Source organism: Panthera pardus, unplaced genomic scaffold, assembly GCF_024362965.1.
Source record: "Panthera pardus isolate Hobbes unplaced genomic scaffold, ASM2436296v1 HiC_scaffold_20, whole genome shotgun sequence".
NCBI classification, from domain to species: Eukaryota; Metazoa; Chordata; class Mammalia; order Carnivora; family Felidae; genus Panthera; species Panthera pardus.
The window spans coordinates 38348608-38361872 of record NW_026526766.1 but is presented as its reverse complement, the minus strand read 5'-3'; the positions used below and the strand labels follow the sequence as shown (position 1 = coordinate 38361872).

At 38.6% G+C, this 13265-nt stretch overlaps 1 protein-coding gene and 1 pseudogene across 12 annotated transcripts in view; both read left to right on the top strand.

The window, feature by feature from the left end:
- Positions 1 to 13265, top strand: part of MPDZ (multiple PDZ domain crumbs cell polarity complex component) — a 162116-nt gene that overhangs the window by 86167 nt on the left and 62684 nt on the right. For all 12 annotated transcript variants that reach the window (XM_019415501.2, XM_019415498.2, XM_019415506.2 and 9 more), the window contains 2 exons: positions 5539 to 5820; positions 6109 to 6232. In XM_019415501.2, the coding sequence (XP_019271046.2) occupies positions 5539 to 5820; positions 6109 to 6232 (406 nt within the window). The remainder of the gene's footprint in view (positions 1 to 5538; positions 5821 to 6108; positions 6233 to 13265) is intronic.
- LOC109247099 (60S ribosomal protein L9-like) lies at positions 9901 to 10689 on the top strand (annotated as a pseudogene).

Genomic DNA, 13265 nt, shown 5'->3' with positions numbered 1-13265 from the left:
TTTTTATTTTTGTTTTTGTTTTATGGCATCTTCATAGTACCAAGGTATTTACTAGAAAATTGTACATAAATAAAAAACCAGATGATGTATCCATCTTCCTGTTTCTTTGCACTAAATTTATTTTAAAAAGACAGCATGGTTGGGGCGCCTGGGTGGCTCAGTCGGTTAAGCATCCAACTTCGGCTCAGGTCATGATCTTGCGGTTTGTGAATTCGAGCCCCACGTCGGGCTCTGTGCTGACAGCTCAGAGCCTGGGGCCTGTTTCAGATTCTGTGTCTCCCCCTCTCTCTCTGACCCTCCCCCGTTCATGCTCTGTCTCTCTCTGTCTCAAAAATAAATAAATGTTAAAAAAAAAAAAAGGCAGCATGGCAATTTGACATGGAATTTAGAACTGGCCATTTTTCTTAAAAGTGAGTTCACTTTGGAATCCTTTAATTGATAAGATAAAATCATACAGTATGTGATATTTAAGACAGCAAAGCCTCCATACTGATTTGAAAGAAGTATAAAATAGTGTGAGGATCTCAGTGATTGCTCACAGTTTTGACTTTACTTTGTTAGCTATGTAATAATCTTGGTGGTTGGAAATGCACAAATAGTTTCACCTTTTCTCTTACCTTGATGAGAGAGAAGTCTTTGACCGTGGTCATGTATACTACCAGAAGCTGTAAGAACTAATCATCCAGAGCGGGGAGTCCTCTTAGAGGAAGGCCTGACTCCTACAAGCAGAGTGTGGGCCTGGCCAGCAGCTTGGATACCAAGGCCTGGAGGCACACCTTGGAGCTCCTTTGCCCCAAATTCTCCCATCTGGGAGCCCATTCTGATTTTTATTTTTTAAGGAGTGGTGTTTGCTTAATTTGATTATCATGTAACAGTTCAAGGAAAATAACCATTACTCAGGAATCTGAAAAATACCGTCCAGCTACTTCTATGGCATCTGGACTAACAGAGGAAGGTCATTGAAATGTGAATTTGAATGGCCAGAACCCAGTGGATTTTCTCATTGTTATAGGTTTGAATTTTTTTTTCTTTTTATCCCCTTTTCCTTGTCACCTTCACAGGCATAACAAAATGCAGAAATAATTGTTTTACAAACTGAAGTGCTTGTAGACTTTTGTTTAAAAGCTCAACATGGTTTTGGGAAGAGGATGCTTTCATTTATTTTTTCCTGTTTTGGATTTTTAAATACACCCAATAAAGATCGAATACTTATAAAGAATACATACATACTTACATATACTTATAGAATACTTATATGGAAAGGAGTCTTCCTTTCTATTCCTTATCCACATTCCCATGCCCCGCCCTTTGTTTTACATCCACACTGGCTCTCACCCCAGGGATGAAATGATTACCAGTTTTGTGCATGCCCTTCATTCTTCATATTGGTCCCACTAGGAAATGCTGTTGATTCTAGTGCAAGGGAAACTCAGTGTTTGTCCAGAGAGAAGCCCCTTCTTGCACCATGCACATAAAACACAGCTAATGGATTCCATGATTTAAAAAAAAAAATAAAGTAAAATCTGAGGCAGCTGGGTGGCTCAGTCAGTTGAGCGTCTCTTGATTTTGGCTCAGATCACGATCCCACAGTAGGTCCCGAGATCAAGCCCGTGTTGGGCTCCGTGCTGAGTGTGGAGCCTGCTTGGGCTTCTCTCTCTCTCTCTCTCTCTCTCTCTCTCTCTCTCTCTCTCTCTCTCTCTCTCTCCTGTCTGTTTCTCTCTTTCTCTTTCTCCTGCTTGGGCTTCTCTCTCTCTCTCTCTCTCTCTCTCTCTCCTGTCTGTTTCTCTCTTTCTCTTTCTCTCTCTGTCTCTCTTTCTCTCTCTGCGTGTGTCCCTTTGCCCCTCTTCCCTGCTTGTGCTCTCTCTCTCTCTCAAAAAAAAAAAAAAAAAAAAACAATTAACAAAAAATAAAAATCTACCTATTCCTATAGATCTCCATTTAGAGTCATTCTGTAGTATTAAATGTTGCTGCCTTCACACCCATGTTTAAAATGTTTGTTTCTTTCTTTGGAGCAGGGGTTAGTATGAAAAACTAATTAAAGCACTCCAGTCAGAATGCTGAGAGTGATTGTGGAAGTCTTAGTGACAAACCGACAGGCTCTCAAGGTATAAAACCAGTCGCTTCTTTTGCTTAGTCGGGTCAGTGTACGAACAATAAAGGAAGCACTATACCTTATCTCAGAAAGGGTGGGAGAATGATGGTAAGTTGGGGCAGCTTTTCCCACGTGAAAAGACTATGAAAAGGCTTTTGTGGTAGAGTGCTCATTGAGAATATTAGGTTGTGTCCAGTAAATGTTTCAGTATTTACTTAGTCTATATAAATAAATCATCTGAGTAAATAATGTGCCCAGGTATTACCCTCACTTATTCATCACCTTTAAACGGCAGTTTACAAGTGTCCTTGACATTTTTATTTAACCTGTCATTTTGTTTCCCTGAGAACAAGGCCGTATCAAGTAGAGGCACATATTAATGTGGATTTTTTGCAAGACTTCGGTTTAGCTACCAAGTTGCACTGGGAAATTATAGAATTATTTTTGAACATCTTACAGGGGAAGAGCTGCTTTTCTTTTAGATCCATAAGACTTTTAAAAATAAAACTCAGTTGGTTGTTCAGCAACCAGAAACGTTTCTGAAGTAGGCGTATGTTGTCTGCTGTGTTGATTAGCTCTTTCTTTTCTGTGTGTCTGTGTTAACTCCTTTATGAATAATGCATGGAAATTTCTGTTACACGATTTATAGTAAACCCCAGCTAACAAGGGTGGCTTGACCTCTTTTTGTGATGAAAAGTGGTTTTTAATTGTAACCTTTATTTGAGGCCTGAGGAAAATGATTTACTGCTAAATATTATAATTAATATAGTAATACAGAAGCTAATTCTGTAGTAAGTGCATTGTTGTTTTTCATTAGAACAAAATCACCAAAGTTGGGTGAGTGGGCCAGCAGGTTATTGGTTAGACTCCAACTGTGTGGAGGATGATGGTTTCCTGTCATTGTTCCCAAAGAGTCTAAAGGTGTTACTTGCTTGTGTGATGCTCCCACTTGCCTCAGTTCTTTGTACCAAGAATATTTGATAATTCCAGAGAGATGATAACTTACACTGAAGAAGAGGAATGTAATGGACTGTATTGGAAAAATTGATTACCCTTTTATGAAAAACAGAAAGGGACTCATATCTCTTGCCACACCCTGAAATCAATTCTAGAAGGATTAAAACTGAATCTGAAAAGAAAGCATTTATAAATAAGAAAAATACTAGAAAGCATTTCATTTACTTTGTGTGGAAGGATTTATTAAGCAACTTACGAAACCTAGAAGCACAAAAATAATTTGACACTTTGATTGCATCAAGAATTTCTTTCCATAAAGAATTCTTGATTACATAAAGAATTTAATTTCTGCATGTATACCTATATAATATAACATGTACAGGCTGAGAAGATAAGTAAAGACTCAGAAATATTTGTGGTATATATCACAGACTTTTCATATACAGTGTATCAATGACAGGAACAAGTGGAAACCCTGATGAAACTTATGAAAAGTTGGATTAAATATATGAAGGAAGTATTGACAGGAGATATACAATTGTCACGTTCTCACTAATTGTCAGGGACATGCATAGTAAACTCTAAATTTTATATTTATTTAGAATATGTTTCTTTCAGCTCAAATTAGCAAACTAATTTAGGGTTGGCAAGGTCAGTTAAAAGGTATTCCCATATTTTTGTGAGCAAAAATTGGAAGACTCTTTGGCAATATATGCCAGCATCTAAGTGTGCATATTATTCGGCCCATAATTCTAGTTTATACTAAATAAATTTTCTCATATGCACAAAGATGTGTAATAAAGATAACAGCAATGGTTAATAATTATTGGGCATTTTCTCTTAAGTCAGATATCTTATTAGTACTTTATAGTATTATTTTAAATTTTTTTAATGTTTATTTTTAAGAGAGAGAGAGAGAGAGAGTAAGAGAGAGCGAGCACAAGTGGGGGAGGGGCAGAGAGCGAGAGGGAGACACACAATCTGAAGCAGACTCCAGGCTCCGACCTGTCAGCACAGAGCCAACGCAGGGCTTGAACTCACAAACCGCGAGATCGTGACCTGACTGGGAGACAGATGCTTAACCCAACCAACTGAGCCACCCAGGTGTCCCAGTACTTTGTGGTATTAACTCTCTCTGTCCTCCCAACAGTCCTGAAATATGTCCTTTTATTTTCCCAATTAATAGATGAGGAGACCACGACACAGAGTATAACTAGTGATGCAGTGAGCATCTGAGCCTGTGCTCCAGAGTCTGTGCTCCAGTGCCTTTCATACTTAGGTATAGTTTTGTGGTCACAAGATCGAAGTTGATTTTTATTTACGGACATGGATATCTCTCCTGCCCAGATATTAGATACTTCAATAAAGAAAGTGAAAACATTCTATTTAACTAATGGTTTCAGTGAGGTTTTAAAAATGTACAAGTGCATGTAGTATGCGTGAGTATGCACGTGTATGTATATCTATTTATTATGCAAATAAATACAAACTTCTGACAGACATCCAACTGACTCCAGCCATTTCTACCAGGGAAAATAATGGGAGTAGGAGCCATAAGGAAAAGCTTTCAGATTGTACTCTGTAAGCACACACGTATATATCTGCACGGCTTGAATCTTTGCTGATGATAATGTATTCATATGCTACTCTTATACTTTAAACATATTAATTATGAGGATTGTAGGGAAAATTGGTGTTTGTTCACTAGCAGTTCGTGTAGCAACGGCTTGCCCAAAGCACACAAGTGATACAGTATGTCTGTTGTAAGTACATGCCTGCATTTTTGTCGAAGGACCGAATTTTAAAGTTTCAGGGAATTTTAGAAATTAAGTAAAGTATAAAGCCAAGAGAGGTTCTGCGGTGATGTATATAGATTGTTAATAAGAGAGCCTACTTTAGAACCTATACCTTATTATATACCTTCTTAATATTTCCTGTGTATATCTTGCACAATATTTATGAGACTTTTCCCTATAATAATTTGAATAACATAGCTTTCTGTTCTCCATAAATACTTACAAGTGACTATCAAAATAATTTTTTCATGGAGATTCTTGTAAATCAGAATCAATATTCTCTTGATATTAAATAGGAACTTCGTACTGATTGAAAATGAACTGCTTGTTTAAATAGGATTTGAAAATACAAGTTACTTGCCTTCCTGTGTGGATTGAACTAAAAATAATTTTATTTGTGAATAGAATAGAATATTGTATTTCAGCGATCTCGTGTACAGTATACAAGAATAACTCAGTTGAACATAACATCTATGATTTGTAGGAAATGTATTCAAAAGCATTATAAAAATAAACATCTACAGAATGTTAGCTAAATGAAGAATTTGTATGTTTGCTAATACTTTTTGGGTAATGAATAATTGTGTTGTGTTTTGTTTTCTACCAGATAGTTATTCATTAAGAAATGGTCTTACAAAAAATACACTGATGTCTCTGGCCATGATTTCTTACCTTTTGTTCTTTCATCATCAGGATGTTACTGAAAATTCTTCAGATCCAGTGCTTGATCTGCACATGTCCTTGGAGGAACTGTACACCCAGAATCTCCTGCAGAGACAGGACGAGAGTCCACCTTCAGTGGACTTGACCATGGGACCTGCCTCTGGCTTTACCGTAAATGATTATACACCTGCAAATGCTATTGAACAGCAATACGAATGTGAGAACTCGAGAGCATGGACTGAATCTCACCTGCCAACTGAAATTACATCGAGTGCAGAGCTTACTTCTGTGCTTCCTGATTCAGCTGGAAAGGTAACGTTGTAAAGATATGTATCGTATATTATGATGAGGTTGGAAGCAGTGACGTGGTCGAGGATTCGGGCTGGTCTCTGCATTTGGAGCAAGTGCTCTCTTGACGCTGAGATTTTCAGAATCCAACCTATGAACTTGTTTTGGTTGTAGCTTCGTGCTGAAGAAAGCGCAACCAGTTAGAGAATATGGGTGATGTTGAAATCATACTCCAAAGTCTTGTTTTCCTTTCCATGTGACTTATTTATTTATTTATTTATTTATTTATTTATTTATTTATTTTCCTGTCAGGGCTCCGAGTTCTTAATTCAGCAGAACTCCCTGACCTCACCTGCTGAGTGCGTCATGCTCCAAAATATAACCAACGAATCTTTTGAGAGGACTATTACTATAGCAAAAGGCAATTCTAGCCTAGGTAAGTCCCTTCCTTTCCACATATATCTTGCCTCTTCAACCCTCTTGCCAAAGATGAAATATCAAACATGGTTTCAGCATTGTTGGCTGTAGGTGATAAAAAAGGTGTTACAAATCTTCCTATAGTTTTTATGGTTTCTCTTTTTATGTACTCTTTTTCCTGAAATGGTTAATAGGTTTGTTTACTTCAGACTAGCGTAAATCCTTCACTCTCTTAATTATTTAAGAGTATTCACGAGCATCATTTACTTTCAAGAACAGATATACGAACTGTTTGTGTATGAAACAGCAAATCAGAAAAGGAATTCTTAGAAAATGAAAAGTCAGCAATTTGGAATTTCAAATTCTTTGAAAAAGTAAATTATTAGTTTCTTTGAATGTTACCAGTTATGCATAAGTCAGTTTGTGTTTAATTTCTCTCATTCACTGAAATAAAGACTAAAAAGACAGCCAGGTGTGCCAGCACCAAACTATAAATGCAAGTTATTCAGTATTTCTTCCCAGGTGGCAGGGTTTTCGCAACCCCATAAAGGGTTGCGTTTGGTGAGCAGTCACAAAACTTTCTGAATCGGACAAAGAAGATTTCCTGTAGACATGCGGTCCCAATTACAGTAGCTAAAACCGTATGCGGGCAGAGCACAGGCTTTTGAGTTGATGACTCAGCTCTGTCCCTAGCGCTTGGTGCTGATAAATAGGATCATAAATTAGTTGCTCTGGATGCCCAGTCGTGGCCCGAGACACTCTGTTTAGCTCCACATCAGAGGTGATGTTCTTCTGTCATGGGACCAGGCAGTTTCCTCTGCATTGGTATCTTACGGAAGAGTATTGTTTCCTTGTTAAATCTGAGACTTGGTGGAGAAGCCAAACAGTGCTTACTTGCTGAGCGGGATGCCAATCTCTGTTTCCAGGATGTTGTTCCATTCGGTGGCAGCCAGGTACTGCTAACAGCAGCTAAATGGAGAGTTATAGCAGAGAATTTCTCCGTAGTTATAATATTTCTTATATATTGTATTTGGTAGAGTAACATAGAACTTAAGCTACAGAGCTTCCTATTAATGTGTTAATTATGAGACAGATATTACGGGTATCTAAACGTGTCAGAAATATTTCATCTGGTAATACAGGGTTTCTGAAAGCATGTTACTTTGGGTTTTTTTATTTTTATTTTATTTTATTTTATTTTATTTTTTATTACTTATTTATTTTGAGTTGAGAGAGAGAGGCAGAGAGAGAGAATCCCAAGCAGGCTCCGAACTATCAGCATGGAGCCCCACACGGGGCTCAAATTAACAAACTGTGAAATCATGACCTGAGCTGAAATCAAGGGTTGGACACGTAACTGACTGAGCCACCCAGGCGCACGGCCCCCCCATTAATTTTTTTATTTTTTTTTTGAGAGAGAGAGAGAGAGCTAGCAGGGAGGGGCACAGAGAGAGGGAGACAGAGGATCTGAAGCAGGCTCCACACGGACAGCAGAGAGCCCACAATGCGGGGCTCAAACTCATGAACCCTGGAATCATGACCTGAGCCGAAGTACAATGCTTAAATGAGTGAGCCGCCCAGACACCCCTGGAAGGAAAGCATGTTACTTTGAATACTAGTTCTGTGGGATGTTCATAGGAGTGTAAATGGGCTACAAGTTTAGAGGTCTGGAATGTGATACACGTAAGGAGACAGATTTTTGTTTGCAAAAAATACTTCTTGGAATCTTCGGCACTCAGATGTGCACTGTGGATCTCTAAGAAGAGGTTATAGAATGCAGCATTTCTCACATTTCATTGGCCACGGAACCCATTTTTTTGACTAGCTTGTAAGGCAGAGGTTTTGCAAAGCCCATGTGAAAACCCCTATTCTAATGTATTTATTTATTCAACTATCAAACACTTATTGTCTTCTGTATTCTCACCACCATGCATAGATAGCACGATTTAATCACTTTCTTCAAGGAACATGAGTTTTAGAGAGTAAGAAAATCAACATATAGAATCCTAAATGCATTAAAATACACGCTATGATAGACACTCATATAAAGAACATTTGAAAGCTTAACAGGAATAACTGATGCCTACTCTGAGTGTCGAGTAACCTTAACTTTTAATTTTAGATGTAAGAAATACACTAAGATGATGAAGCTCTTGGGGAAAAAAAGCAGTGAAAGGTGAACTATCCTTCCGTTCTACCATATCGGGAAATCCCTTTAAAAACATTTTTTTTCACACTTATTTATTTTTGAGGGAGCTAGACAGAACACGAGTGGGGGATAGGCAGAGAGAGGCAGGGACACAGAATGCAAAGAAAGATTTCAAAGGGGAGATTTTTATCACATAACTGAGGGATGGGGAAAAATCGGAAGCTGCTAGAGCTGAGGCAGAGTGATGTGAAACATGACTGGTTTCTGTGGCGTGGATGAGGTGGGGTGTGACAGTGGGCAGAGTGAGAATTGAAGCTGAAGAAATGATAGGTGGGATACAGTTGCTGGAGGGGTTCCTGTGCAGGACACAGGACGTCTGTCCTAACACCCTCCTGCTTTAGGTTCCTACCGGAGGTGGTTGCTAAGGGCAGAAGAGGGACATGATCTGATTGCGTTTCAAGATCATTCTGGCACAGGCTGGTAGATTATATTGGAAGCAGTTGGGAGACTCTTGTAAGAACCATGGTGTGAGTATACCTGATTTTACAAACTGACCCCTTGGATTGCTTGCCTATTTTTAGTTTGCTGAGAGGATGTTGACTTTTGTCAAATATTTTTCTTCATCTGTTGAGACAATCATGTGGATTTTTTGCTTGCTCTATTTTAGTATGTCAGGCTATATCATTTTTTAGCGTCATACAGGATATACAGAATTGACCGTTTTAAATATTTTTAAGTGCGTATTTCTGTAACAATAAGTCCATTCACATAGTTGCACAGCTTGTCACTACCAGCCATCTCCAGTAGTTTTTCATCTTCTCAAATTGAAACTGTGTACTCATTAAATAATAAATACCCATTCTCCCTGTCCCCTGGCACCCATTCCGCTGTGTGTGTCTATATATATATATATATATTGACTGTCCCTAAGAACCTCCTGTAGATGGAATCATACAGTATTTGTCCCTTTGTGACTGGCTTACTTCTCTTAGCATAATGTCTTCAAGACTCATTCATTCAAATCCCATGTCAGAATTTCCTTTATTAGGTTTTTTAGGATTTCCTTCCTTCTTAAGACTAAGTAATAATGCCATTTTATATATAAGCACCACCTTCATTTATTGTTGGACACTTTGACTTTTAAGTTTAGATGTAAGAAATACACTAAGATGATGAAGCTCTTGGGGAAAAAAAGCAGTGAAAGGGGAACTATCCTTGCGTTCTACCATATCGGGAAATCCCTTTAAAAACATTTTTTTTCACACTTATTTATTTTTGAGGGAGCTAGACAGAACAGGAGTGGGGGATAGGCAGAGAGAGGCAGGGACACAGAATGCAAAGCAGGCTCCAGACTCTGAGCTGTCAGCACAGAGCCCCATGCGGGGCTCGAACTCATGGACCACAGGATCATGCATGACCTGAGCCGAAGTCGGACGCTTCACCGACTGAGCCACCCGGGCGTCCCAGGAAATCCCATTAAACCTCAGTTTGACTTTAAAATTAAATCGTAAGAGCTCTTTGCTGCATCTACTGTGAGAATGAAGACCATTGTCAGTAATTAGACCGTCGACAGAGCAGAGAATGTTGACATCATTCTGAAGAGATGCACCGGTACAGTGAAGGTCCCCGGAGGAACTGTGCGGAAGGACTTCAGTCACATCAATATGGAACTCAGTCTCTTGGAAGGAAAAAGAAGAGGCTCTGAGTTGACAAATGGTGGGGAAATACAAATGAACTGGCTACCATTTGTACTATCTGTAGTCACGTGCAGAACGTGGTCAAGGGCGTTACGCTGGGCTTCTGTTCTAAGATGAGGTCTGTGTATGCTCATTTCCCCTTCAGTGTTGTTATTCAGGAGAAGCCTTCTCCTGTTGAAATCTGAAATTTCTTGGGTGAAAATACATCCACAGGGTTGGGCGAGGCCGGGTGTTGCTTGTTCAGTATCTCAAACCCAGAAAGATGAGTTAATTCTTGAAGGAAATGATGTTGAATTTGTATCAAACTCAGCTGCTTTGACTCAGCAAGCCGCAACAGCTAAAAACAAGGGTATTGGAAAATTTTGGGATGGCATCTATGTTTCTGAAAAAGGAACAGTCCAGCACGCTGATGAATAAGATCTAAGTCGTTCAGCTACAGAAACAGCAAGATGCCACATGATTTCTCTGATTTTCCAGCCTTCCTTGTGATATTTTAAAGAGGCAATAAAAGCTGCATTGATTTGGGGCTTTTTCTTAAAGTAAAAGAAAATAAGGTTAAATAAAAGCATAAGGGAGCCGTTTCATTTGCTTTGTGAGACTAAACCACTTACTTGTAAGTGGGAAATTATAGCACCATTAGTTTGCCAACTAATTTGTAATATAAAAGTATAAGTAACTTGTAGTTTTATTTATATGATTTATGTATGCAAAATGTTTTCAGGGCTTTGTTCCTGGATGTTACACTTCCTGGAACCCATTGAGGTTCCTCTAGCGTTTTGGGGTTCAACTTCAGTATGCCAAAGAAAGAACATTTATCCATTACCTCATTTGACAGATGTTGGACGTTCAGATTTTTATAGCATTTATAGTAAAGAAATGCAAAGGGATCACAAAAAAGGGACTATTTAAAATCTGTGTAAAACACTAAAATAAATCATTCATTTAAGCTTTTAAAAAGTGTTGCCTTTACAATGTAAATTAACAAAAAAGTGTGTTTATGTTCTAGAAAACCTGAATAGAGGCTGGCTTTGTGCTGATAGGAGAGTATGCTCTGAAAGGGTCTATCACTGAACACATTTTCCTAGATTCATAGTCTCCCCTTAATTAACTGTATAAGGTTGTTTGCACTTTCAGCCTTCTGGATAATTTGTTTCTTTCTCTAGTGATAACCAAAAGAAATTGTTAATAAATGACAGACTTCCATAAAAGCTGCCACATTCTGTTTGCTTTAATGTCATGAATCACTTCTTTTTTAACTTTGTTAAATTTAAGGGAGAAATGTTATATGCTAATACATACACATGCACATAATATCTTTAAAAAAATCTAATCTTGATGGTTTTTGATAAGGTTGTGGTCCATTGGCTAATTGCATTGTATTAGAACTTGAAGGTAAAAAGAAAAGGTCAAAAGGTCAGATGGAAAGAAAGGTATTACCTTCTTTTCACTGATTAGGAACAGAAACATAGGCAGACGCAGGAATTTCTCTGAAAAGTATTCAGCAGTTGGAAGGTGGAGCCAGTACTCAAACCTTAGTCTGTCTCTGGTTTTCATGTACCATACGTCACACTTTAGTGCTTGCGTTGCCCAAGGCTACATCAAGATTACTAGAATATGCTTTACTTTAAAGCTGAATTAAGGGGCACCTGGGTGGCTCAGTCAAGTTAAGTGTCTGACTTCAGCTCAGGTCATGATCTCATGATCTCCAGGTTTGTGAGTTTGAGCCCCACGTCAGGTTCTATGCTGTCAGCTCAGAGCCTGGAGCCTGCTTCGGATTCTGTCTCTCTCTCTCCGTCTCTCTCTCTCTGCCCTTCCCCCACTTAAGCTCTGTCTTTCTCTGTCTCTCAAAAAATAAATAAATGTTAAAAAAAATAATACATAAAGCTGAGATTTGCATTTAGCCTTTAGAGAGCAATATAGCTTTGGATTGGGCTAGAGATGCCTTTAGAATACATTTTTGTGAGTTTTCTTTTGCTTTTATTTTGTACTTTTTTGGGAACTTTGTGCCAGGCACTTTGAAAGGTACTCCCCATGTTTTTCTCATATAATTCTTTAAACAACTCTAAAAGGAGATATTATTCCCATTTTACAGATGAGTAAAATGAGGCCAAGTGTGATGTTAAGTCAGCATAAGGCCATACTGATTAGAAGTGGTGAAACTCAGATTTGGAATCAGTTCTCTGGTTCTACAGTGCGTGATTTGGGCTGTTCTATTCTATTTCTTGCAGGAAAAACATTGAGAGATCTTAGAAGTTACAAGCAAAATCTCATTAGTGGATATTATATTATACAGAATTTCTTGAACCCCCAAAATTATCACCTAGTGAAAGGAAAGTATAAGCTGAGCAAATTGGTGCCAACTTCTTGGTTTATGTAGTTAATGTGAATGGGAAACTTTAATAGCTAGTAGCTGGTGGAATCGTGGGTTAAATGTACCATTAAAAGTGAATTCAGAGGTCATATTAACTGTAGCTCATGATGATTTGTCCCATGTCTGTGACTTGCTTTATTTTTTTTTAATTTCTTTTATGTTTATTTTTGAGAGAGAGAGAGAGAAAGAGAGAGAGAGAGAGAGAGAGAGAGAGAGAGAGACACCGAGTGTGAGTGGGGGAGGGGCAGAGAGAGAGGGAGACACAGAGTCCGAAGCAGGCTCCAGGCTCCAAGCTGTCAGCACAGAGCCCGACACGGGCTCAAACCCACAAGCCGTGAGATCATGACCTGAGCCAAAGTCAGATGCTTAACCGACTGAGCCACCCAGGTGACCCAGTGACTTGCTTTATTTATACCAGCACATGGTGGCAGTGAGAACAATATGATGGGTTAGAGTCCTGGTCTATACCACTGAGCTAAATTTTGTTTCATACTCTTGCCTTTTAATTTTAATTTTACCATAGTAGTTATTTGGTGGGTCTTGATGGGAGGAAGGCTGGCAGCATCAGGACAACCTAAAGTACCTATTGAAACATTCCAGACCCACCCCGTTTGCTTGTAAGAAACCCACTAGGGATGAAACAGCATCCAAACTTGTTACTTTATGGGAAGCAGGGGTGTTTCCTTGACAACAATACATTTAGAAATCATCAGTGTAAGTCTTAACAATATTTTAAATACATTTGATAATAGTTCATTTCTATCAGAAAACTATAACTAGAGCTCAGATGTCCCATATCCAGGTATGAAATATCAAGTTGGAAACATTATAGTCA